The sequence below is a fragment of the Hippocampus bargibanti genome, linkage group LG01 (assembly GCF_051943395.1).
Source record: "Hippocampus bargibanti isolate YZ-2025 linkage group LG01, ASM5194339v1, whole genome shotgun sequence".
In the NCBI taxonomy this organism is placed as follows: Eukaryota; Metazoa; Chordata; class Actinopteri; order Syngnathiformes; family Syngnathidae; genus Hippocampus; species Hippocampus bargibanti.
The window spans coordinates 21,653,943-21,681,054 of NC_142734.1; the positions used below are offsets into that span (position 1 = coordinate 21,653,943).

At 43.8% G+C, this 27,112-nt stretch overlaps 1 protein-coding gene across 2 annotated transcripts in view; it reads right to left on the reverse strand.

Moving 5' to 3' along the window:
• The window catches only part of vps13d (vacuolar protein sorting 13 homolog D), an 87,811-nt gene that overhangs the window by 9,467 nt on the left and 51,232 nt on the right, over positions 1-27,112 (reverse strand). For both annotated transcript variants that reach the window (XM_089003801.1, XM_089003792.1), the window contains 14 exons: positions 23,220-23,370; positions 20,954-21,170; positions 20,623-20,867; positions 20,361-20,552; positions 20,156-20,282; positions 12,544-12,686; positions 12,096-12,226; positions 10,099-10,274; positions 9,779-9,902; positions 8,396-8,631; positions 8,215-8,317; positions 6,303-6,460; positions 5,889-5,997; positions 5,312-5,482 (listed from right to left, as the gene is read on the reverse strand). In XM_089003801.1, coding sequence (XP_088859927.1) covers positions 5,312-5,482; positions 5,889-5,997; positions 6,303-6,460; positions 8,215-8,317; positions 8,396-8,631; positions 9,779-9,902; positions 10,099-10,274; positions 12,096-12,226; positions 12,544-12,686; positions 20,156-20,282; positions 20,361-20,552; positions 20,623-20,867; positions 20,954-21,170; positions 23,220-23,370 — 2,283 coding nt within the window. The remainder of the gene's footprint in view (positions 1-5,311; positions 5,483-5,888; positions 5,998-6,302; positions 6,461-8,214; positions 8,318-8,395; positions 8,632-9,778; positions 9,903-10,098; positions 10,275-12,095; positions 12,227-12,543; positions 12,687-20,155; positions 20,283-20,360; positions 20,553-20,622; positions 20,868-20,953; positions 21,171-23,219; positions 23,371-27,112) is intronic.

Consider the following 27,112-nt stretch of genomic DNA (forward strand, 5'->3'; position numbering starts at 1 on the left):
TCTGTGAGTGGTTCCTTATCAGGGCGGCCTGTCACTCTGTTCAAAATTCACGATGCAACTGTCAAGAGTACAAGACTCCCCATTGTGGGGTGAAAGTGAAACGAACAGTGTGCATTCCCATGCAGTATGTTAGTTTGAAACTATCTGACTGAGCTAAGACACTGATGAAGGAAACAATTAAAGCTTGATTAATTTGAGTAAATTAATACAATATAAACGTGATAAAAGCATGATCCTTTGTACTGTAACAGATGGAACTGGCTCGGCGATTGATAAAAAGAAAGAAAAAAGTAAGGAAGAATTAATAATGATACCAATTATATTTTCGAACTGGTAACTGCTACGCGACTGTGGGATCAGATTCAGCCTTTATAAACTTGATTCAATTATTGAAATTATGGAAATAGTTAATGTGTGGCCACCGTACTTGATCTGTAAAGTGCAAAGTGATGTTTGAGAAATGCCAACTCAATTCTATCTCTCCTCCACCTCAGATGGCGCTACCTGACAAATTCATTTTTGAATGTTATTTTATGTGCAGCGATCCCGAATCAAGGCCGAGAAGGTGACTGTGGGAATGTCCAGGCTACAAATCAACTTGTCACATTTTTGAGAAGACAAGATAGAAACGTCTTTGGTTGCGCCGCACACATTCAGGGAATTTGCGGGAAGCTATGCTCCTCTAATTAAGAAAAAATTAACAAACAAAAAAATCTGACCGAATGTAAATTAATGTGTCCAGGTTCCAGCACGGCTGGCCCATCCTTCTAGCACCACTTCGAAATTATGGCCGGCTGGCCGCAAAGGCTTGACCAAGGCGGCATGGCTGTGGGGCGGTAGGATGAGTGCCTGAGGGCGTGTGCGAGGAAATCTCTGAAATCAAGCTGGCTGTTCAAATTGTGGTGACGTGAAAGAAATGGACTCTGAATGCACAGCCACTTGCATCCACCCGTTCAGACAAGCTCCATGATGTCCACAGCACTGTCAAGCCGCAAAGCCAAGACATCCCACCTGCTCCCTGGGATAGAAACTGAACTCCAAATGCCTGCTGCTGGCCTCACAGAAATGAACTTGAGAAAGCTGAAACACATTTGCTGCCACCCGTTCAGCGATCAAGCCACAAAGCCAAGAGACATCCCACCTGCTCCCTGGGATGGAAACTCAACTGAAAGTGCTTGCTGCTGGCATCACAGACCTGAACCTCAGAAAGCTGAAGCATGATTTGCTGCAGAAATGGACTCTGAATGAACAATCTCTCACAATGCAACTCCACTGCAACCACTGAACTCCTGCAACAGTACTGGCTTTGATCCCTTGATTTCCTCCACATGACCCGACCGACCTCATGATAATCACCCCATTTCACAATGCCTTTGACACATTCGAAAACGACATTGATCCCTATTCTAATTTCCAAAGGTGTGTGGAGGATGTGGCAGCTGTGTGGACCTATCAGGAAGCTCATTGGTTGGTAATGTTAATTGTTAGAAATGCCTCGTGAGCTGTGTCTCAATAGTTTGAAAAACTGTTTTTCGCAAACGTTTTGGGAAAAAATTGTTAGTTTTGAATCCATTTTTCCAGAAGTGAAATTTTGACTGACAATTTCAGACATTATACGTTTATACGTGGACATTTCCCATTCACTTATCTTGGTGTGAAGATGGGATATTTCTCACTGCATGATAGGAGATTTTGTTGCTTGGAAGCCACTCTGTGGCCAATTTGACCTTTCTTTATTTTACGATCCCAAATGGAAAGAAAAATTCCAATTTGCATGGTTTTTGGGGGGTTTACATGATACCCTCGTGCAAAGTGACTAATTGGAGGTGCTTTATTTTGGTAGTTTTGTTAAAATGCCTCAACTTCTGTTCTTTTTCAGAAAGGAGTGGGGGGAGAGATCGACAACATTTTGACCGACACCAGCATGCAATTGAACCCAATCGAACAAATATATCTAGCATGCGTCAGATGTGCGGCAGCATTCGGCAAATGGTTTCAAAGAGAAAAAAAATGGCCACATTGTTTTTGTTAGAATGATCCCGATTGTCACAGTGGCTACTTTGTTCGAAGATTTTTACAATGTCAGCGAAGCGAACAGGAAATAAGAATAAAAAGAAAAGATGGTTTATATGCCACACCAAGTGACTCGTAGATTAATGATGATAATATTAATAAATGTAATTTGAAAGCGCTTTTTATTGCACTCATAGATGCTTCACAAGAGCTAAAAATGCTAAATTAAATGTACGCCTGAAGACAAGCATACTTAATTGACGCCAAAATCGATCTAAAAGGAAGCATGAGTAACGAGATTAAAACATGAAAAAAAGCATTATGGAACAATTTAGTTTTTGAGGTTGCGTCCCATGGGCGGGGGCGGCTATCTATCTGAAGGCTGGATGCCCCCCAGTTCTGAGTCTGGCTACAGGGATGTCAAGGAGATTTGTGTTAGAGGATTGGGGCTGCGGGACGGAGTGTTTTGGTGGGGGTCAGGAAAGATCAGATGAGGCCTTGATTGTGGGGATTTTTATGGGGGTGTGTGCAGCAGTGTGTGGAAACAGAGCGGAGAAGGAGAAACTTTTTTTTAAGGTAGAAGAATGCGGTTTTGGTAATTTGGGTGTTGGGTGGAATGGTAGAAAGAGAGGTGCTCATCAATATGAACTCTAAAGTTTCAACAGTTAGAGTGGGGATTGGGTGCAGTTGTTGATGATATTCAAGTAGGATGAACAGTTGTTGATGTTGTGTATGAATTGTTTCCTGATTAGAATATTAGGAGGAGACGGGTTAGCCAAAGAGATGGTAAGGGTTTTTGAAGGTGCTAGAGAAAGCAGTTGATGGGAGATCAACTCCTATGCTGATTCAGGCGATGTAGTTGGAGATTTTTAATGTTTAAGGGGAAAGATAGTTTTTGTTTGTTTTGTTTTTGTTTTTTCCACGTTAACCACCTTCTTGCAGACCGTTTGGGTGAATTCCTGCGTCGGGGGACTGCAGACGGAGTGGCCAGAGACGGAAGGTTTGTATCAACGGTTGGAGACTCCAGACGGGGGAAATGGGGTTCATCAGAAAACCAAGGTAAGATCGAAATACAATACAGTGACTAGAATCTAGGAATTATATGGTGGTGACCTGGAGAGATATTTTAAATGGTTTGAGGCTGTGCCAATTGCGCTACTCAGGCTCGAAGGTCACCGTAAATTCTGCCAGGGGTTCCACGCCTTTTGAGGTGGAACGTGGCCGAGAGCTCCCGGCTCCATGTAAATGCATGGACCCAGGCGCTCCTCAAAGAATGGTTCATTGAGGAGACATACGCTCATTTTGTGTTCTCGTCCATTATTTTCAGGAGCAGACTGGACCATGATATACCAGGCTGCTACCACAGACGCGTCGAGGCTGGTGACGGAAGGGGCCACCAGATGACCAGAGGGACCAGTCACGCAGCCTATGTAGCGGTGTGGAGTCAAGCGATGTGGAACTCGTATCTCACGGCCTTTGGACGGAGGGACCGATCTGGATTTTCCCTGCATGCTAAGATCGGATTGCATGCTGACGTACATTTTATCCCAATATCGTTGTTCTTTTCCCAAGAAAAAAAAAAAGGGGCGGGGATGAAATGAGAGATGTTCCCAAATTTGTTTTTAATGAAAAAGAAAAATATGTTTTTTAGGTATATTGGTTATTATCTGGTGTCTTCAAATTAAGTTGAACTGTTTCCAAATGCCCACCGTGATTTTGAAACTGTCATCAATGAGCAATTTGTTGAACAGTAATTTAAAATGACACTCCAGTCATATAATCAGACTAATGAAAATGCAACTTTGAAATATATAATTAAGAGGTGGGACTGGGGGGGTATATATATACATACATGCTTCCCATTGATTGTTAGGCTATTGCGGGGAATGTCTTCTGTCTTGTATTTTACCTATATACATATATCCCAATAGTATAGACACATATATGCCATTATATTTACTATTTTGTTTTTTTTCCACATTTTTTACACTCCACGATCACTGTCAAGATAATGTTTGCTATCACTTTTAAAAATGATTAAGAGGTGGGAATGATGGAGAAAAATAATTTATCATGTTTAAAAGTGCCGTGCTTTGCTGACCAGCTAAACAATGGGCCTACAGTCAAAGCGCAGATGGCCACAGTAAATCTGAGTGAAACAGACACGGCAAGGTGAACTGTCGTCTCCATCTAGATTCTAGAAGGTCCGGCCTTGCACAGAATTTAGGGCTTTAGATACTCCTTTTTCACCAAAGTTATTTACGGCTTAAACATCCTGCACAAGCGCCAGATTACAAACTTATCAGTTCTTGGAAAAGACAACCAATTAAAATGTCTTATGTTTTACTGCTTGCAGCTGTTGGTGCTCAGAACGCCCAGAGGCGTGGCATTATAATCAAGAAAACTATGTTTACTAATATATTACTGTAATTTGCATATACTCTCAATAAATAGCTTGGAAGAGGGGCGCACAATTCAGACGTATGTCATCTGATGACTGCGTCTCCTGCCGGCAGTGGGGACAATCTTTCTGGTTCTGAGTCTCTGTCCACGGTGTCTGTCTGTCATATCTCTGACATGCACCAAGACTACTATTTGATACTGGCTGACACAAATTCCCAGCAGACAAATCAGCCCATTTCCAATGGAGTTTGGACACCATCTTGTGCATTTTCTGGGATGCTACATTGGAGTCCAGATGCCTTAAAATGACACAGAAGGACTTCTATAATCGATCGCAAACATTTATGTTTTCCTCTTCAGAACTACAGTAAAGTCTCATTATATCGATATCGGTTATATCGATAGTACTGCTTATTACGATACTATTTCTATGAACGCAAGGAGAAAATTTACATGCCGTAGGATCGGATATATCGATAGTCCGATTATATTGATATTTTTTTCAGACTCCCGAGAATATCGATATATATATAACGAGACTTTACTGTATTTGAATGATATTCATAACTGGATGAGGAACAAGAAAGCATCTTCTCCGAATCTGAAGCCATTGTTTTGATTCTCAAGCAAGGCAAGACGTCTTGGTGTGATGTCACGAACAAGGGGGCTGGACCTTCTGAAACTGAAACTTTCTGAGGTCATTTTGAAGTAGTTTTGGGACACTTTAAGTCATTTTTATTTGTGTTTTTCATTTGACTAATGTTTGACTTGGGTATTTTAGATGCTATAAAACGTTTTTCTGATGACAGTTAGGAAACAAAAAAATGGTGTCGTTATCCTTTAATCATATATGAAATTTTGTGGTTCATAAAGTTATACGGGGTCTGGTTCTTACCTGCAGAACACGTGTGGGTCCGTCTGGTAACACTTGAACAGACAATACACCTGAACCAAGCCTCATCTTCTGGTTGATAAACTGCTGTTCAGGACCAGGCTCCAGAAGTCCAGAGTCTGGTCCCAAAACCACCTCTGCTCCATCATACAGGCCTTCAATACCACCCCTTACCTGGAAAAAAAATCACATCACTGACTGGCTTTCACTGTAAACTTTAAAGCAGGAAGTGACTTTTCAGAATCAGAATCATCTTTATTGCTGAGTATGCATAACACACAAAGAATTTGTCTCCGGTTTACCACACTGCACTCGTACGGTATCATCATAAGAAAAATTGAGGCACTATACAGTTATATTTAGGTTACTGTTTAGAGAGTTAATGACTTGGGGGAAGAAACTGTTTAAATGTCTGCTGGATTATTGCGCAGTCAAATCGATGGCACTATCTATTGCAAATCAGTTAGGAAGTGTCTTGAACATATACTATTCATTTGCTAAATTGAACTAAAACGCTCAATAAAAAAATCTTGTATTGAGTTACCCAAAAAAAAGATAGAAAATGGTGTATATCCCCCACCTGTACTACTAGCCGAGGAAGGCCACAGGTTAGCATGCATGAGCTGAAATGCCATGTCTGGGTTGTGCTGCGACGAGAATCTGGTCTTCTTAGCATCAATGGCTCAAAACTGTTTCAGACAGAAAAATAATGAAAGACATGTAACACTACCTTTTAATTTCCCAGAGTTGAAAACTGATCATTGAATGTCTAGCAAATGAAATCTAAAAGCAACTCACATCTCTTTTAGATAATTTGCCATTGGACAAACACAAGAGAAATATTTGTTTGCATTGTGCCCCTACAACCACTTTTGTGACATTACCGATGATTTTGAAACATTTTTGTATGGCAGTTTCCATATAAAGAAAACCATTGGGAAAATAAATAAATAAATAAACAAATAAATAAATGAATGAATGAATGAATGCTAACCTGTTGTCACTGACAGCCGCAAGTCCCGCAATGTCCAAAATCAAAGAGGAGTCCATTGGACGTGGTTGGGTGGGCTTGCTCTGAGGTGGTGAGGAGCCTTCATGACACAGCATGCCAGTACCCGTCATCCTCCACAGCTGGGAGCGCTTGCCAGGTTCCTGCCAATGAATATTTCATTGTCATTTTTGGTAGGAAATGACCCCATGTTATGTTTATAGTTAAGAAAAAAAATGAAACAGAAATCTCTATTTTGCTCAAACGTGAAAAAAATCAAACATGCATCATGCTAATATTAAGTCAGAAAAATATGGACAGAGCTGGATTTGCTAAAATCAGAATCAGGCTTCTTCTTCGTGTTTGCTTTCAACATTTAGCTTGCGGTGGACGTGCACATTCCACCATGACGTCATCATCATCATCATCATCTTTATTGCCATGTAGAACACACAAGGAATTTATTTCCGGTAGAACACGCTGCACCAGTATCATCATCAATTGCAAAGAGGCACTATACAGTTCCATTTGGGCTACAGTTCAAAGAGTTAATGGCTTGGGGAAAAAAGCTGTTTAAATGTCTGCTGGATTTGGTGCGCATTGATCGGTAGCGCCGGCCTCAGGGGAGTAGCTGGAAAAGGTGGTGGGCAGGGTGTGGAGGGTCCACTAGGATTTTCCGCGCCCTAGTTTGGATTCTTGCAAGGTGGAAGTCCTCGAGAGTGGGTAGGGCAAATGATTTTTTCCGCCGTCCTAACTGTCCATTGAAGTTGGATTTTGTCCATTTTTGTGGCGGCCCGGAACCAAACGGTGATGGAAGAACACAGGATGGATTTGATTACAGCCGTGTAGAAATGTTGCAGCACATCCTGTGGCAGGCCATGCTTCTTTAGCAGCCTCAGGAAGTACATTCTCGGTTGGGCCTTTCTCAGGATAGAGTTGGTGTTGACCTCCCACTTCACGTCCTGGGAGACTGTGATTCTTGGAACTTGAAGGTCTCAACGGTTGACACGAGGCAGGTGGATAGTGTGAGGCGTAGCTGTGGTGATGTATGTTTCTCCACTGTCAGACGAATAAAGGCATATCCAATCCAATCCAATCGAAGTCCACAATCATCTCTACTGTCTTGAGCGTGTTCAGCTCTAGGTTGTGACGGCTGCACCAGAGCTCCAGCTGCTCCACTTGTTGTCGGTACGCAGACTCGTCGTCGTCTTTGTTGAGACCGATGACCGTGGTGTCGTCTGCGAACTTTATGAATTTGACAGCTGGGTGCGTTGAGGTGCAGTCATTTGTGTAGAGAGAGAAGAGCAATGGAGAGAGGACGCATCCCTGCGGGGCTCCAGGGCTCGTGGTTCGTGTTGAGGATGATATTTTTCCCAGTCTGACCTGTTGTGTCCGACCTGTCAGGAAGCTGAGGATCCACTGGCTGATCGTAGGGGACACACCAAGCTGGAGAAGTTTGGGGATGAGGAGTTCTGGGATGATGGTACTGAATGCAGAGCTGTAGTCCAAAAACAGGATCCTTGCATAGGTTCCTGTGTTGTCGAGGTGCTCGAGGATGTGGTGCAGTCCGATGTTGACTGCATCTTCCACAGACCTGTTTGCCCGGTAGGCAAACTGAAGAGGATCCAGCAGAGGAGGTGGTTGTTGTTATTGTTATTGTTATTGTTATTATTATTATTATTATTATTATTATTATTATTATTATTATTCCACACATGTACAAAAAATGGAATTTGCCATGAAGACATGTAAATCCCGGTTTGCGTGTAAACTTTTGGCAATCCAGACTTCATACCAATGTTCAAAGCAAGTTTAAAACTATGAAAAAAATGTTTGCGTTATTATTGGGACAACTATGACATTTTTACTGTTAGGGGAATACCCATCATATATAATAACACAAAACAGAAAAAAATACCTTCTTTTTCAAGATGACCCTCTGTGTTTTTGTGTCCACATCAAGAACGAGTTCAGCACAGCTTACCAGATGCTTCTTGCCAACAGGCCTCCTGTCACCACTCCTTTATCAAAGAAAAATAATTAAGTTTTTGTCTTCAACTTTTACGACTAAAAAAATGCTTCTCGTCAGGGATCAGTACTGTGAAAAGGTGTGCGTGGCAGCAATGTAGATGAAATTCTCATAATAGAGCTTGTTGTATTCTCTGAAGAAGTTCATGTCAGCTGTGACCTCTGATGAGCCTGCTCCTTTCACAGTCAGAGTCAGGTATGGTGGCAGCGTTTGCTCATCACAGGCGTAGTCCAGCTCAGAATCTGCTTTGACCTCGGTGTGCAGTTTGATGTCAACTACTCCATGCTGCCAGAATTGAATAGGAACCTGAAGGGATTTTAAGAAACTTAATTTCTTAGTTTGTGATAGAGAATAGACAGAATAGAAGTTATCATATTTAAAAGTTTCAGGATGTTATATGCTTAGTGAACATGTGTGACTAGATACACAATGGAAGCACAGAAAATCTCGGGTCCATCTGAGCTGAACAGACACAGCCTGTTAAACGGTCATACTCATGTAGGAGATCTGGCCTTGGGCGGAATTTAGGACTTGGGAAACTACTTCATATCAAGAGGTTATTAGCCAGGTTACAAATCTATTCAGGGAAAGAAAACTAATTAAAATGTCTACGTTCTGTTGTTTATAGTTGTTTATAGTTGTTGGTGCTTGGGACATCCAGGGGCGTGGTATTCAAATCCAGAAGACTATGTTTTACCCAGTGACGTGCAGTCAGGGGAGGCAGGTGAGGATGCTATGTTAACAATAACTATGTTAACTGTGCTGGCTTGCTCTACAGTGAGACCGAATTGCTGTCCCTCTGCATATCGCTATTACTGTTCAAAAGCTTTTAGTAGATGAACTAAATTTCTACAGTCTAGCTCAGGGGTGGGCAAACTTTTTGACTCGCGGGCCGCATTGGGTTCTAAAATTTGACAGAGGGGCCGGGCCAGGAGCATTTGGATTGGATTGGATTTGCCTTTATTAGTGTCGCAGTAGAGAAATTTACATTTCGCAGCAGCAAAGTTTGGAGGGGGTGTTTGGGCTGGAAATATAAACCTAAAGAATTAAAGGACAACCGACGCCTCCGGACAAGTTATGTCCATAATTTATAAAATCACTTCAAATGACTTTGACTGACCATATTTTACAAAGATTCCACAGCATATAGCTATAGTTTACGTTTTAAGACTTGCGCTGAATATTCATGAAGTCTTGTTTGTGTTTGTGTCATGTGACGTCACGTTTGGACCGCCCCTGACCGAGAAAGCGACACACAATGCATTTTGGGTACTTTGTTTGGTCTGAAAACTTCGTGTTGATCCATGTTGATGGCGAAATTAGAAGGAAAACACATAAATGACGCCATGGTGAATCGTTGTGTGTTGCACCAAGACAACTAAGCCCATTTCCAACAGTACTTGCTCATACATGTTAAATCATGCAAAAGCCATATAACAAAGCAAGAGCTTACTTCAGAGATGTTGTGGATGCGGAAAGGTGGGGGTAGCTGATCACTGTCAGTGAAGGAGATCTGGTAGGTGGCTCCCTTGATAGTGATCTCTGTCCGCAGGAAGAAGCAATTCCCCATGGTGTCCCTTTTAAAGGCAAGATTCAATGAAACCACTTTATTTAGATGCACATATGCACACACGAATTCACTTAAAGTTTGAGCACATTTCAGGTTCAAGCTCAAGTTTCACATCTCACTGGAACATCTGTTACTTTTTGTGAGTCGTGTTATAGGGTGAAATTAGAAAATGTTAAGGATGAGGGGAGCTAACTATTCCTCACCTAATGTTGACGTGGAATGACTTGGGTTTATTGACCTCAAAGCCTCCCGACCAGGTGCATGTTGGGCTGTCCATTAGGCGCACACACAACAGTTGGTCATAGTCATTTCGGGGCCAGTGGAAGACAACGCTGGAGCCCGGCAGAGTGGATATGTAACCCTCTGGGTTGGCTGTACCCTGGGAATAAAATGCATCTATTTCTAAAATAGTTGTACCTTGATTTACAAGTTGAATTTCAACCATGACCAAGCTCATAACTGAATAAACTCTTACAGTATATCAAATAAAGTTTTCCCACTAGTTCTGTGTTAGTGTCATCTCCATGCTCACCGTGACTGTTTACATTTTTCTTTGTGATTTGATTGTTTGTTAAGTACAGTAAATGTCTGAAAGTGCTTTGGTTACTGCCACTTCACATAGGTCTATGTAAGCTCTCAGTCGTACAGGAGTGGTCCATCGATGAAAAGGTTTCTTCAGCCGTCATCTGTACTTCATTGAAGGTGTCGGACGTTTCGCTTCTTATCCAAGATGCTTCTTCAGAGAAAAGTAAGTATTGGTCAGTGTGCGTAGCCTTCCTAAAGACTTCAATTAAATGAGGACAGAGTGCTAAAAACAGAAGTCTTTAGGAAGGCTACGCACACTGACCAATACTTACTTTTGGATTCTAACCACCCTCTACAACACAAACTCTGAGTTATCAGAACCCTCCAGCATAGGGCTAAACTAATACCAACAGGTGTCGAAGGTAGAGAAAAGAAGTCAAAACATATCTGGAGAGCACTCACAAACTGTGGGTACCCTCAGTGGTCGTTCAACAAATGTCAGAAAGAAAGAATAGGGAATGAAACCAAAAAGGAGAGGAGTCCCTTACATTACAGGAGTTTCTGAAAACTACAAAGAGTCCTTTGGCAACACAAATTTCCTACTTATTTCAAACCGAAAAACACTTCAAGGCAAAAATTAGTGCATCCAAAGGATAGGCTGCCAAATGAAAAACAAAGTAATGTAGTTTATTCAATACATTGTAAGAATGAAAATTGTAAAGAGCAGTACATTGGGGAGACGAAACAAATTCTCAAAAAGACTGTATCAACATTGCAGGGATAATATTAGTGGGCCTCAATCGGCAGTACATATGCACCTAAAAGCTAGCAACCACTCATTTGACAACAATGAGGTTAAAATCTTAGCGAAAGAACATGGATGGTTTGAAAGGGGAGTAAAAGAAGCTAAATCCTTCACTAAACCGATATGGTGGTGTGAGGTTCAATTTGGATCGTTCGTTGCTTAGGCAACATAGGATTAGTAATACTGATGAGGTGTTACCGGAGGAAGTGGGGCAATCAGGCCAGTCGTTAGTCAGGACAATAGGAACAATCAGTGGAGCCGCAGCGAGTAGTCCTCTGTTTCCCCCCAACCTGAGAGTAGGGACCTATCATAGCAATGTCCGGCACCGCCATGTCTGGACAGTAGGGATATATATAGGGCCTAATCTACCAGTAAGACTTTAGTTTGCTGACGATGTTTCTTGGATAAGAAGAGAAACGTCCGACACCTTCAAAGAAGTACAGATGACGGCTGAAGAAACCTTTTCATCGATAAAGTAAAATACTAAAAAACGAAATAACAAATAATATGACCAGACCATAATGACTGAAGCATCTCCATTTTCCGGTACCCTTCAGTGCATCATCTTCCAGTGTTCTGCATGTCCATGTTCTCAGCACCGTCCAGCCCTTGATTATATCTTATTGTGACATTGGGATGTAGATAGCTAGCCAGCCAGGTAGCCGGCCAGGTAGCCGGCCAGGTTGAAGAAACCTTTTCATCGACTTCACATAGGGTGAATTTGTATTCAGTAAGCAAAAAGGCAATAAATAAATAAAAAAATAAATAAAACAAGCAGCAGCCATTCACCTTCAAGTCGGAACATTTGTAAGTAAGGGAGATCAAGAAAAAAAAAACAGAAGAACACAGTGAGATGAGGAAATTCGTCACCTTTCCACGAACAAATTCTCGCTGGGCGAAGGCAAGTTTGTGTGAGGAGCTGTTGTCCAGCAAATAGCGGGGGGCAAATGTCACAATGTGAGTATCCCTGTAGCGTCCTTTTCCATTCCGCACACTAATGCCTACATGGAAAAGACAGACAATAAATAAATTAAATCACTGGTCTTTACATGATTCAGGCAACAATATAAAGGCGAAGGCGGAAGTAGTCGCCGAAACATGTCAGGTATTTGAACACCTACAATACACTGTCTGTAAGTAAGGAATCTGCTTAACATTAGGCAACAATATAGTTGTTACAATGCCTTTGCAATATTGGAAACATTTTGTAATGCTAAGTGATGTTGCACTGGTGATACAGGACATTTACTGATTCCAAATTGAATATATTGAAATTAGGAATTACAAATAGACACAAAGTGGGAACACAACAACTTGCCAATGTTGTAGATGAGTCCAGGTCTGTTACCCTGTTGAATAACTTTCACTGCCCTGACTCCACTCCCTCCATCCAGGGTGAAACCTTCGCACCAGCCCGGAACGCCGTCTGGATGGATGCCCTTTCCAACCCGCATCGTACACCTGGTTTTGAGAAGTATAGGGAAAAATTGAATGGGGAACAAAAAACATCAATGACAACAAGTAGATTATAAAAAATGGTAATTGTATGGAATTGACTGTTGATTAAATACATCTTGAACCAACTGTTTTTTTTTTCAAACTACAAACTTTGTCAAAATTACAATTGATCAATTAACTGAATTGAAGAGGCCTTCTGTCCTTCCCTTATTCAGGTAAGTTCAGACACAATTAAAGAATTCTCCATGCATGTTTATTGAGAGAAAAATGCCAATAGGTGTATTCATTCTCCAAAGTGCATTTTGTGCAATAGACCATTTGACTCTATCCTCACACGTATGTCGAAATGATATGACATGACAGTTATTTGGGGATGTGTTTCACAAACTCAACAGCTAGCTATGTTACATTTTAATTTGTTTTTAAAGTACGTAAATTAACATGAAAAATAATGATCAAATTAATTCTTCTTCTTTTCCGTTCGGCTTTTCCCTTTAGGGGTCGCCACAGCGAATCAGTGTCCTCCATTTAAGCCGGTTTTGTGCATCCTTTTCTCTCACACCAGGTACCTTCATGTCCTCTATGACAACATCCATAAACCTCCTCTTCGGTCTTCCTCTCGGTCTCCTGCCTGGCAGTTCAAGATTCAGCATCCTTCTCCCGATATAGTCGGTCTCTCTCCTCTGGACATGTCCAAACCATCTCAGTCTGGCCTCTCTGACTTTCTCTCCAAAGCCTTTAATATGAGTTGTCCCTCTAATGTACTCATTCCTGATCCTATCCAACCTGGTCACTCCCAAAGAAAACTTCAACATCTTCAGCTCTGCTACCTCCAGCTCTGCTTCCTGTCTTTTGTTCAGTGGCACTGTCTCCAGTCCAAACATCGTGGCTGGTCTCACCACCGTTTTATACACTTTTCCTTTCATTCTAGCTGAAACCTGTCTATCACACATCACACCTGTCATTTTTCTCCAGCCGTTCCAGCCTGCCTGGACACGCTTCTTCACCTCTTTTCCATACTATCCATTGCTTTGGACAGTTGAACCCAAGTACTTAAAACCTCCACATTCTTTATCTCTACTCCCTGTAGCATCACTCTTGCACTTGGATCCCTCTCATTCATACACATATATTCCGTCTTGCTGCGACTGATCTTCATTCCTCTCCTTTCCAGGGCATATCTCCACATCTCTAGTTTCTCCGCCACCTGTTCCCTGTTCTCGCTACAGATCACAATGTCATCTGCAAACATCATGGTCCAAGGAGATTCTTGTCTAACATTGTCTGTCAGCCTGTCCATCACCATAGCAAATAAGAAGGGGCTCAGAGCTGACTCCTGGTGGAGTCCCACCCCCACCTTGAATTCCTCCGTCACACCGACAGCACACCTCACAACTGTCTTAAAGTCATGATACATGTCTTGCACCACTCTGACATACTTTTCTGTCACTCCAGACTTCCTCATGCAATACCACAGCTCTTCTCTGGGCACCCAGTCATACGCTTTCTCCTGATCTACAAAGACACAATGCAATTCCTTCTGACCTTCTCTGTACTTCTCTATCAGCATTCCTAAAGCAAACACTGCATCTGTCGTACTCTTTTTTTGGCATTAAGCCATACTGCTGCTCACAAATGTTCACCTCTGCTCTTAGTCTAGCTCCAACTAGTTTCAAAATAGTTTCATTGTATGGCTCATCAACTTTATTCCTCTGTAGTTAGTACAACTCTGCACATCTCCATTGTTTTTAAAAATGGGCACGAATATACTTCGTCTCCATTCTTCAGGCATCTGTTCACCATCTAAGACAGGCATGGGCAAACTACGGCCCGCGGGCCACATACGGCCCGTTAGGCTTTTCAATCCGGCCCGCCGAACTTGCCCAAATTATAGTACAAACAGTGTCTAAAACTCATGACAAAAAGCTAGCGAACAACAGGGCAGATAACTGAAAAGTTGCCTGCCCCATTTTTCCCAACTTGAAGCAAAATGAGACCAATCCCAATAAGAAACATTGTCACAAAGTATAAAGTTTTTTTTAAAATCAAGAATGCACCAACTACAAATGCTAGCTTGCTTAATTTACGTCAAATGCGCATGGCTGTAAATTTTGCTACAGTAGTCGATTGTCATTGTGGTGCACAATGCAACGTTTGCATTGATTCCTACGAGCCACTAAGCCCCTTTCATAAGTCTCACGTACACTTTACAGTCACGGTTTAATGTAAATTTACGTTTTGTAGCGTCACATATGTTGTTAGCTTCTTTTGAATCTTTCTTCTAGTTTGAGGTTCTGTGCATCTATTTTGGAAAATGACATGCAATTGCACGACTTTGTAACGCTTGCGAAAGTCCGAAGAAAGAAGCAGGCTTCTGATTGGCTGCCGAGCCGAGTATGCAAATTTCAACTGCAGGTAGTCTATGTTTGTGTGCTCGGCGACGGTACACGTGTATTGTTTGCGCGTGAAGGCGAGAGCGTCAGTGAGGAGTTTGTTGAGCGCGCGGTCAGGACAAACCATCTATGATTTGGCGGAATTTAACACAAGTAGGTATTATTGAGCTTGAATATTTCGTTGTGTAATAATATGTTTTGAATGTTGAAAGTGATTCCATTTTTCAATAAATGTTGATTTCTTTGCCCCTTCGATGGAAACTTAAAAACAGATGCAATCTTGATAAATCACAGTGCATATGTTATTTTAATCTATTTCCATTTCCTCCTCCAAGTATCTGCGAAATAGTCTGTAAATGCCATATCTTGCATATTCCTTGAGACAAATTTATTAACTGATCAGGGATATTTTTCACATTTGAAAGACAGTTAATAAATTGGGTTGTAGTGTTCTTACTGTGCTTGTACACACTACATTTAAAGGACAACCGGCACCATTTTTTTTTTGTTTCCCACTGACATCAGAAAAACGTTTTATAGCATCTAAAATACCCAAATCAGGCAGGCTGATATTTTTAGTTAAATGAAAAACCAATAAAAATGACTTCAAAATGAATCCGGAAACGGTCAGTTTCAGAAGGTTCCACCCCTCTGTTCGTGACGTCACGCCAAGACGTCTTGCCTTGCTCGAGAATCAAAACAATGGCTTCAGATTCGGAGAAGATGTTTTCTTGTTCTTGTTCTTCTGAAGAGGAAAGCATAAATGTTTGCAATTGATTCTAGGAGTCCTCCCATATCAATTTGAGCCATCAATGACAGCAATGTAGCACCCAGAAAAAGCAGAAGATTGCGCCCAAGCTCCGTTGGAAATGGGCTGATTTGTCAGCTGGGAATTTGTGTCAGCGAATATCAAATAGTTGTCTTGGTGCAACACACAACGATTCACCATGGCGTTATTTATGTGTTTTCCTTCTAATTTCGCCATCAACACGGATTAACACGAAGTTTTCAGACCAAACAAAGTACCCAAAATGCATTGTATGTCGCTTTCTCGGTCAGGGGCGGTCCAAACGTGACGTCACATGGGGATCGTCATCAACTCGAAAACAAGACTTCATATATTCAGCGCAAGTCTTAAAACGTAAACTATAGCTATATGCTGTGGAATCTTTGTAAAATACGCTCAGTCGAAGTCATTTGAAGTGATTTTATAAATTATGGACATAACTTGTTCGGAGTATTTCCGGCCCAAACACTCCCTCCAAATGCTCCTGGCCCGGCCCCTCTGTCAAATTTTAGAACCCAATGCGGCCCGCGAGTCAAAAAGTTTGCCCACCCCTGATCTAAGATCTTGTTGAATAACCCAGTCAGGAACACCACCGCCACCTCTCCAAGACACTACCATACCTCAATTGGTAAATCATCAGGCCCGAGTGCCTTTCCCCCCTTCATCCTCTTCAGCACCCTCCTCACTTCATCCTTGCTAATATTTGCTATGTCTTGGTCCACAACAGTTACAACTTCTACTCTTTGTTCCTTCTCATTTTCCTCATTCATCAATTCTTCAAAGTACTCTTTCCATCTTGCCATCACACTACCAGCACCTGTTAATACATTGCCATCTCTAACCTTAATCACCCGAACTGCTGCAGGTCCTTACCATCTTTGTCTCTCTGTCTCGCCAGCCTGTAAAGACCAGTCTCAACTTCCTTGCTGCCCAGCCTAGGATACAAGTCATCACAGGCCTCTTGTTTGGCCTTTGCCACCTTTACTTTAACTGTCCGTTGCATCTCCTTGTACTGGTGGTCTACTCTCGTCCGTCCTCTCAGTGTCCCACTTCTTCTTTGCTAACCTCTTTCTCTGTAAACACTCCTGCACCTCCCCATTCCACCACCAAGTCTTATCTACCTTTCTTCTACTCGATACACCAAGTACTTTCCGACCTGTCTCTCTGATTATGTTCGCTGTAGTCTGCCAGTCATCTGGAAGGACCTCTTGCCCACCCAGTGCTTGTATTACCTCCTTCCTAAATGTCATGCAACACTCTTCCTTTTTCAACTTCCACCATTTTGTCCTCACTTCTGCCTTTGGTTTCTTCATCTTTCTCACTACCAGCATCATCCTACAGACCACCAACCTATGCTGTCTGGCCACACTCTCACCAACCACTACTTTGCAGTCACAGATTTCCTTCAGATGGCGTCGTTGACACAAAATGTAGTCTACCTGTGTACTTCTGCCTCCACTCTTATAGGTCACCCCGTGTTCCAGTCTCTTCTGAAAGAAAATATTCTCAATAGCCATTTCCATTCTCTTCGCAAAGTCAACCACCATCTGTCCTTCAGTGTTCCTCATCTGGAGTAATGATCAAATTAATTACAGACTAAAAAATGACTTTTTTTGTGCTGAAAGTAAAGTACAAAGGGGCATGGCTCAGAGTTAGAGCAGGTCATCCAGTAATCGAGAAGGTGCACTATTGGAATTCTACTCTGTCTGAGTCCCTGTGTCCTTGGGCAAGACACTTCATTCACCTTGCTTCCAGTGTCATTTACATTGGTGTATGGATTTTTTATTATTCAGTCTACCCCTGAAAAAAGGCTCTTATTCATGTTTAGGGTTTACATCAGGGGTGGGAAAACTTTTTGACTCACGGGCCGCATTGGGTTCTAAAATTTGACAGCATTTGGAGGGAGTGTTTGGGCCGGAAATACTAAACCTAAAGCATTAAAGGACAACCGACGCCTCCGGACAAGTTATGTCCATAATTTGTAAAATCACTTCAAATAACCTCGACTATCTAGCGGATTTTACAAAGATTCCACAGCATATAGCTATAGTTTACGTTTTAAGACTTGCGTTGAATATTCATGAAGTCTTGTTTTCGAGTTGATGACGATCCCCATGTGACGTCACCTTTGGACCGCCCCTGACCGAGAAAGCGACACACAATGCATTTTGCGGTACTTTCTTTAGTCTGAAAACTTCGTGTTGATTGCGAAATTAGAAGGAAAACACATAAATAACGCGATGGTGAATCGTTGTGTGTGTCACGTTTTGCGAGGTGGTGATGGCGAGTGCGGATCCCAAAAAGCAGGCAGGAGGTAGCAGGAGGTTGTTTGACAAATTGTATTAAAATAAAGGTCAGCAGGAACAAAATGTAAAACATCAAAATAATCTGAACTGAAAAAATACAAAGTATCAAAACAAAACCAAGTGTAAAAGTCTGACAAGGTTAAACAAACACATGCACAGCATACAATGCATGCGATTGCAGACAAAGCATGCAACAAACAATGAACCGACACCGGATGATCGTGCCGGGAGTCCTTTTAAGTGTCACTGATTAAAACGACCAGCACCTGCAAGGCTGCAGGCAGGGCTGACGTCGCTACCCGTTGGTCGCCAATCCAAACGTGGCAGTCCGGCACTGATCGGGACGACCAGCACCTGTGCAGGTGCTGACGGGGCCGACAGTGCCACCCGTTGGTCGCCAACCAGATCATGACAGTGTGTTGCACCAAGACAACGATTTGATATTCGCTGACACAAATTCCCAGCTAACAAATCAGCCCATTTCCAATGGAGCTTGGGCGCCATCTTCTGCATTTTCTGGGTGCTACATTGCTGTCATTGACGGCTCGAATTGATATGGGAGGACTCCTTGAATCAATTTCAAACATTTATGCTTTCCTCTTCAGAACTATTTGAATCATATTCATAACTGGATGAGTAACAAGAAAGCATCTTCTCCGAATCTGAAGCCATTGTTTTGAGTCTCGAGCAAGGCAAGACGTCTTGGCGTGACGTCACGAACAAGGGGGTGGGACCTTCTGAAACTGGCCATTTCCGGATTCATTTTGAAGTCATTTTTATTGGTGTTTTTCATTTAACTAAAAATATCAGCCTGCCTGTTTTGGGTATTTTAAATGCTATAAAACGTTTTTCTGATGTCAGTGGGAAACAAAAAAAATGGTGCCGGTTGTCCTTTAAATGTAGTGTGTACAAACCTCATAGCACAGTAAGAATACTACAACCCAATTTATTAACTGATTTATCAAGATTGCGTCTGTTTTTAACAAGTTTCCATCGAAGGGGCAAAGTTAAAGAAATCAACATTTAGTGAAAAATGGAATCACTTTCAACATAGTTACACAACGAAATATTCAAGCTCAATAATACCTACTTGTGTTAAATTCCGCAAAATCATGGATGGTTTGTCCTGACCGCGCGCTCTACAAACTCCACTGACGCCCTCGCCTTCACGCGCAAACAATACACGTGTACCGTCACCGAGCACACAGACATAGGCTACCTGCAGTTGAAATTTGCATACTTGGCACGGCAGCCAATCAGAAGCCTCCTTCTTTCTTCTGGAGTTTCGCAAGCGTTCTAAGGTCATTCATTTGCATATCATTTTCCAAAATAGATGCACAGAACCTCAGCCCAGAAGAAAGATTCAAAAGAAGCTAACAACACATGTGACGCTACAAAACGTAAATTAACATTAAACCGTGACTGTAAACTGTACGTGAGACTTATGAAAGGGGCTTAGTGGCTTGTAGCAAGCAATGCAAACATTGCATTGTGCACCATGATAACAAATGACTACTGCAGCAAAATCTACACTATACATTTGTCGTACATTATAGTCTTTCATAAGTGTCACAGTTTCAATGCAGATCAAACAGACACACTTCCCCTTAAATTCTTTGAAGAAATATTCACTCTCCCACTGTGTCTGAAATTTTCTGCACTCACTTTCTACCTTTCGCTTCTTTGGTTATGCCATGTTTAGTAACGGGTAAATTTCTTCTGGGATTGGCCTTTTTGGTGGAGCAACTGCCTTGATCAACAGTAGCTCCCCCTGGTGTTAAAACTAAGAAGTGCAGGCAAAATTTGAAGTGCGAGCCATATTCCATTCTGTTTATAAAATTTCTTGCGGGCCAATTAAAAATGGACTGTGGCCCACAGTTGGCCCGCGGGCCGTAGTTTGGACACTTCTGGTTTACATGGTAAAACAGGATCTGTTTGCCTAAAGGATTACAATGATAAATAAAATTGTATTGTAATAAAACTTACATTACAGGTTGTTCTTTGTCAGTGTAGCAGAACAGTAATGGACTGAGGCTTCGCGCAAGTTCATGCTCATCAAACTGACCCGCTGCATCCAATTTTCCATTATCTTGTCTGAAAATTAATGGCAAACCTGAAAATGGAAAATGACTTAAGGAACTGTGAAAGTTTGTTGCGGACATGGACTTTTAGAAAATTTATCCTTCTTAACCTGTTTTGTTGATGAGCCAGTAAGGGGCAGAAATTAGGATTTTCAGTGCCCCATGTGCTCGAAGGATGATCCGGATGGTGAGACAAAGAAGACGCTTGTTTGTGTCATACAGCCTCATCCTGACAACATAATTCTGAGTTCCAGGAGGAATGAGCAGCTCTTTGCACACAGGGAAGTTCTCTAAAAGGACACCTGAAATAAAAGCATTAATGAGACAAAATGTTTTATGAATGCTAATGCTAGTGGTGGGCTGCTCTCCGACCTAGCTCCATGTTCTGTGAGGTGTCCACAGCATTAAGCACAGCTTCTTTTCCTGGTTTCAGTGAGCCTTTGATGGGTGTCCCCTTCACGTAGTAGTTGAGGTCACAAGGTAGCAGGTTGGCCAGCACCATGGTGGGCAACAGATAGATTGTATGACCTGGCTGTCGATAGATCTGATTTGTACCAGAGACCCTTTTGGCAGGTTGCTGGTCCGGGTAGTTTTCCTTTTTTATGACCACACAAAACCTTGAGATGTGCGGAGAAATTAGGTGACATAACTACCTGTAATGGAAAATCAAACTAGAGGAAAATATGTGAGTTAACCAAGTTACCTGAAGTTCCGCTTCAAAGTGTCATCAAAGTCTGCAGACTGGCAATCCCTCTTGCTGCTGCTTATCTCCCCGGGCCGCTCCACACTGGTCCAGTGGATTGGAACTTTACAGAAAAATAAGCCCAAGCCTTTGGGCCGCACTTGGAGCCGCCATGATGTCAGGTGGAGTGGAACTGCCAAGGCCTGACCAGGCAAAATTGGAGGCAATACCACCGGTTCTGTAGACACAAATAGACACTTAGTAAAGGGATAAAATGACGATAAAGAAAACTCTTGAGACTGTGTAAAGGCTGAAACTTGACTGTCAGTGGATGAGAAATATGTGTGCCCGGCAGACGGCAGAAGTTTGCACAATCAATTCAGTTCTTTGTAGTTATTTTGACAAGGGTATGGCCAAAAGAGACCTGACCCTTTTGTGCAGCCATCCATCCATCCATACCGCTTATTCTTCATTAGGGGTGCGGGGGGTGCTGGAGCCTATCTCAGCTGTCGTCTGGCACGAGGCGGGGGACACCCTGAATTGGTTGCCAGCCAATCGCAGGGCACACAAAAACGTACAACAGTCACTCTCACACTCACACCTTGGGACAATTTGGAGTGGTCAATCTGCCTGCCTTGCATGTTTTTGGAGTGTGGGCGGAAACCGGAGGACCCGGAGAAAGCCCACGCGGAGAACATGCAAGCTCCACACAGGGAGGCCAGACCGGGATGCGAACCGGCGACCTCTGCACTGTGAAGCCGGTGTGCTAACCACTCGACTACCAGCCCGCCCCTTTTGTGCATATGAATATAAAATATCGCACTGTGTAAATAAATCCTTGCTTTGGTAATAGTTTGCAAACGTGCAATTAAATGTGCCTTCCCCTGCCGTTCTCCACCTGCTGTCAATTCTCTAATCACGGACACGGGGCATTTATACGGTTCGCGATCACCTCGCCAATGCCGGATGATTGATTCAACTCGCCACCGTACCTGGACTCTTCCTTCGATGCACGAGTGTATCCGGTCCGAGGTATTTTCCCTGCGTCCCGTACATTTATGTCATCTTCCGGGATTGTGTAATTTTGCACTCTTGTGTGCCATTTGCTTTTTGGCGTAGTACGCGTGTCGGATCAACCCCTGCCTTCTTACTCGCTGTGTTTTCTTTTATTTGTGAATAAAAATCCTGCTTGGGTAGTATACGTCTCTGCCGCCTGCTTTGTGATCCCAAACATTCCACTATGTTCCGACGAGTCAGCTGCCGTCATGCTCGCTCGGAACGTGACAGCTACTCATGACTCGGCTACAGGATGTTCTTTTCTCTTAAAATATCTATCCAATGACACTTGCTCTCACTCCCACAGCCACATCACTAGATTTTACAGCCTCCTTATTGTTTAATATCGTACTGATCATAGATTTCGCCATGCTGTATTCCCTAGCCAGATCAGACACTCGCACACCTCCTTCATATTTTGCGATTATTTCTTTCTTAAATGCAATAGTTATGGCTGGACATTAGGGATATATGAATAGGGCCGATACGACCAGTCAGACTTTAGTTCGCTGACGAAGCCTCTTGGATAGGAGGCGAAACGTCCGAAACCTTCAAATTTGTACAGATGACGGCTGAAGAAACCTTCTCATCGATGGACCACTCCTGTACGACTGAGAGCTTACACAGACCTATCTATGTTTTGTATTTTCCTGCATGAACTGCCTTTTCTCATACGCCTATCTTACACAACATGTTTCTCTGGAGCACCTGGTCCCAGGGCTGAGGGAGGGGGGAGAAATGACTCATTTCTAGCGAAGACAACCTGGCCACTTGTTTTCGCGTGAGTGGGTCTATAAGATGGGGAGTTTCGTCAATACCGGTGAGAGTCTGCTGTGAACTGTGCACGAGTGTCCAGCGTTCCGGTTTTCCAGATTACTCTACCGGGGTGTTTGCCGGCTCTCCGCCCTCTGTCAACGGTAAGGTTCTGGATCTAAACTGTGATGTTGGAGTCTTTACGTAGGGGCATAAAGGTGACAGTTTGTGTCTAGCGTAATTCCTCATGATGGGAAATATTGTGAACTGCTGTGTATTTTATCATTAAACATATGGGAAATGTTGTGAACTGCTGTGCCTTCTATCATTAAACGTCACTGATATATATACAGTCGTTTGTGGTCATTTCTCTGCTGCGATCTCTCCGAACCTGTAATAAGGCAAATTTTCACAAAACAGGAGTATACACTGAAAATTAATGCAGTAAATCATGAAACACGGAACAACAGTTGCCTACTGTCAGGAGCAGAGGGGCTGTCAAGTCTGATCTCCATGGGAACATCCAGACGATTCTTCAAAATAAGGGCTGAGCGGACAGTTATGACCTTCCTGGCACTTCCCTCCATTGTGATGGAGAAGACCACTCTGACCGGAGGCAGCGCTGAGAACTGAGGGATTTTCATCAATGCACAAACTCAGATGGAGCTTCAAAGGTTTAACAAAAAAAGTGTATGATATGATGTCATTCTAACACTATAGAGTCAGAGCAATGTCAAACTTCTCTTCTTTTCCTTTCGGCTTTTCCCTTCAAGGGGTCGCCACAGCGAATCAGTAACCTCCATCTTCAGAGGTATGATACGCATGTTTGTTTTGGCCCGGCTTTTACGTCGGATGCCCTTCCTGACACAACCCTCTGTATTCATCCGGCCGGGCTTGGGACCGGCACAAGAAGACTTATGTCCCTTTGTGGCTACAGAACAAGCAACACGCTCAGTAAAAGGCTCCCAAACACAAAATGGTCATGAGCACAGCAACAATTAAAAAAGCTAAACTATACTCACCATTTGATGACAATGCTCTGATCTTACCATGATATATTGTGATATCATGAGAGGCTGGCTCTCAGCGGGACAGGACAAGAAGTGCAATGGACGACAGGATTGTGATATCATGAGAGGCTGGCTCTCAGCGGGACAGGACAAGAAGTGCAATGGACGACAGGTTTGGATACAAACAAAGGTTTTAATCAAAGGTTTCAGGGGGGATTCACAAGCAACAAAGGTTTGAATAGTGTCTCTTCCAATACTTAAATCAAAATAAAGTCTCTTCTGAGGTAAAACTGAAGACGGAGTTCTTTTCCAAGAGTCTCTAGGCCTCACCCCTCTTGACGTCCTCCTCATGTAGCCTAGCCACCTTAGCAAGGTCCAAATCCAGTGTCCTGTCGTGTGGTCCCAACTGGCAATGAGTTCCACGCAGCAATCAACTTCTTCACAGAGCACAGCAATCGAGCTTGTCTTTCCCCAAGCTGCACACTCAGAGGCTCTCTGCCTTAAGAGCCTGGCCTGCCAATCCCGCCCTGATCAGCTGCAGGTGTGTGGTTTTAATTGCTGCCTTCCACCAGATGGGGCCAAGACTCTCTCTGGGTGGAGCCATCTTAGGGGGATGTATTTGCCCTCCAGGACACAGCCTCTCGTGACATCACACATCCCCCCCCTCCTTGAGACCGACGTCCTCGGCCGGGTGAAGGATGCGAAACAGGCCAGGGAGGCCTCCCTTCGGGAGAGGGCATCCGCATTGCCTTGGCGCTTGCCAGCCCTGTGGACAACAGAGAAGTTAAAGGCCTGCAGACTCAAGAACCACCTGGTTACTCTGCTGTTGGTCTCCTTGTTCCGGGCCATCCATTGGAGAGGAGCATGATCAGAGACGACTGTGAAACGTCTTCCCAGGAGATAGAAGCGCAATGACTCCAGCGCCCATGTGATGGCAAGGCACTCCTTCTCTACTGTGGAATAGTTCTTTTCACTGGGCAACAGCTTCCTGCTAAGGTACAGGATGGGATGTTCCTCTCCTCCATGTACTTGCGAGAGTAGAGCCCCCAGACCAACTTCTGATGCATCCGCTTGCACCATGAAGTCCTTGCTGAAGTCTGGTGCCACCAGGATCGGACTGGAACACAGTGCCTGTTTTAGATTGGCGAAGGCCATTTCGGCCTCTGGGTTCCATTTCACCAATCTGGAGTGTTTTTTTGGCGTCAATTCTGTCATGGGGGCTGCTATAGTAGCAAAGTCAGCGATAAAGCGTCTATAGTAGCCAGCCATGCCTAAGAACGACCTCACCTGCTTCTTGGTAAGGGGTTGGGGCCAATCTTGTATAGCCCGTTTTGCTTCTTGAGGCTTCACCAGCCCCCGTCCTATAGTGTAGCCCAGGTAGTTGGTTTCGCCAAATGCCAACCTGCACTTTTTCGGGTTTGCTGTGAGACTTGCTTTTCTGAGGGAGTCAATCACAGCTTGCACTCGGGGTAAGTGACTCTCCCAGTCAGGACTCTGTATGACAACATCATCCAAGTCTGCTGCTGCGTACCTCTTGTGTGGGGTGAGAATCCGATCCATTAGGCGCTGAAACGTGGCGGGTGCTCCATGGAGACCAAACGGGAGCCTGGTGTATTGGAAGAGTCCCTCAGGTGTGGCGAAGGCTGTCTTCTCTTTTGATGTCGGGGTCAGGGGCACCTGCCAATATCCCTTTGTGAGGTCGAGAGTGGTGATGAAGCGTGCCTACCCCAGGGAGTCAATAAGATCATCAACACGAGGCATCGGGTACGCATCAAATTCAGACACCTCATTCAACTTCCGATAGTCATTGCAGAATCGTATTGACCCGTCTGGCTTGGGAACCAACATGATCGGACTTGCCCAGGCACTTTGGGACTCCTCAACTACTCCAAGTTCCAGCATCTTCCATATCTCCTCCTGAATAGCTGCCTTACGGGCCTCCGGCACCCGGTATGGACGTTGGTGGACCGTTTTTCCAGGTGTGGTGCGTATCTCGTGTTGCACCACGTCCGTGTGTCCAGGTATGGAGGAGAAGACGTCTTGGTTAAGCTCAACCAATTCGAGGGTCATCTGGCGTTGGTGTGGGGACAAATTTGGACCCATCTGGACGTCTTCTCTGGCCGGTTCCTTCGCCTCGCTGGGGGGTAGGCAACTAAACAGCGCCTCTCTGGCATACCACTTCTTTAGGAGGTTAACGTGATAAATCTGCTCAGGTTTCCTCTTACCAGGTTGCCTCACCTTGTAGTTTACCTCCCCCACGCGTTCGATGACCTCAAAGGGCCCCTGCCAGGATGCCAGGAACTTGCACTCCACGGTTGGCACCAAGACCAGCACTCTGTCCCCTGGCTTGAACTCTCGAGGCTGGGCAGGTCTATTGTAGGAGGCTTCCATGTGTTCTCGCACTATCGGGTAAATGGCCCTCATCCTTTCCCGCATGTCCCCCACATGCTCGATGAGGGTACGTTGTCGGCACGGCTGCTCTTCCCAAGCCTCTTTGGCGATATCCAGCCGTCCCCGGGGTCTGTAAGAGTACAACAACTCAAAGGGTGAGAAACCGGTAGAAGACTGTGGTACCTCCCTCACGGCAAACAGCAAGTACGGGAGCAGTTGATCCCAGTTTCGGCCATTTTCTTTGATAACTTTCCTCATCATGGCCTTGAGTGTCTTGTTGAATCGTTCTACCAATCCATCTGTCTGTGGGTGGTAGATGGAGGTTCTCAGTTGCTTGACTTTGAGCAGGGCACACAGGTCCTTCATGACCTTGGACATAAAGGGGCTTCCCTGGTCGGTCAGTATCTCCTTTAGGATCCCTACCCGGCTGGCGAGAGCAAACAGTTCCTTTGCGATCTGCTTTGTGGTAGCCTTTCTGAGGGGAACAGCTTCTGGGAACCGAGTAGCATAATCCATCATAACCAAAATATACTGGTGTCCCCTAGCACTTTTTGGTAGAGGTCCGACTACGTCCAGCCCAAGCCTCTGAAAAGGGGTCTTAATGATGGGTAAGGGAATGAGCGGGTTTCTGTATGAGGGCTTGGGCGCAACCTGTTGGCACTCGGGGCAAGAACGACAATAGTTCTCCACATCCTTGTGCACCCCTGGCCAGAAGAACCGTTGCAAGATTCTCTTTTTTGTCTTTTCGACCCCTAGGTGTCCCCCTAGCAGGTGTGTGTGTGCCAAGTCCAGTACTGTAGCTCGGTGTGGTTGTGGTACAAGAAGTTGTTCACGTACTTCACCATTTTGCTTCGTCACCTGGTATAATAGCCCCCGATCAACCCCAAAATGGGGGTATGTGGGGCTTGTCCTTTCCCCCAGTACTACACCCTCTAAAACCTGCACATTCTTCATGGCGTTGGCAAGGGTA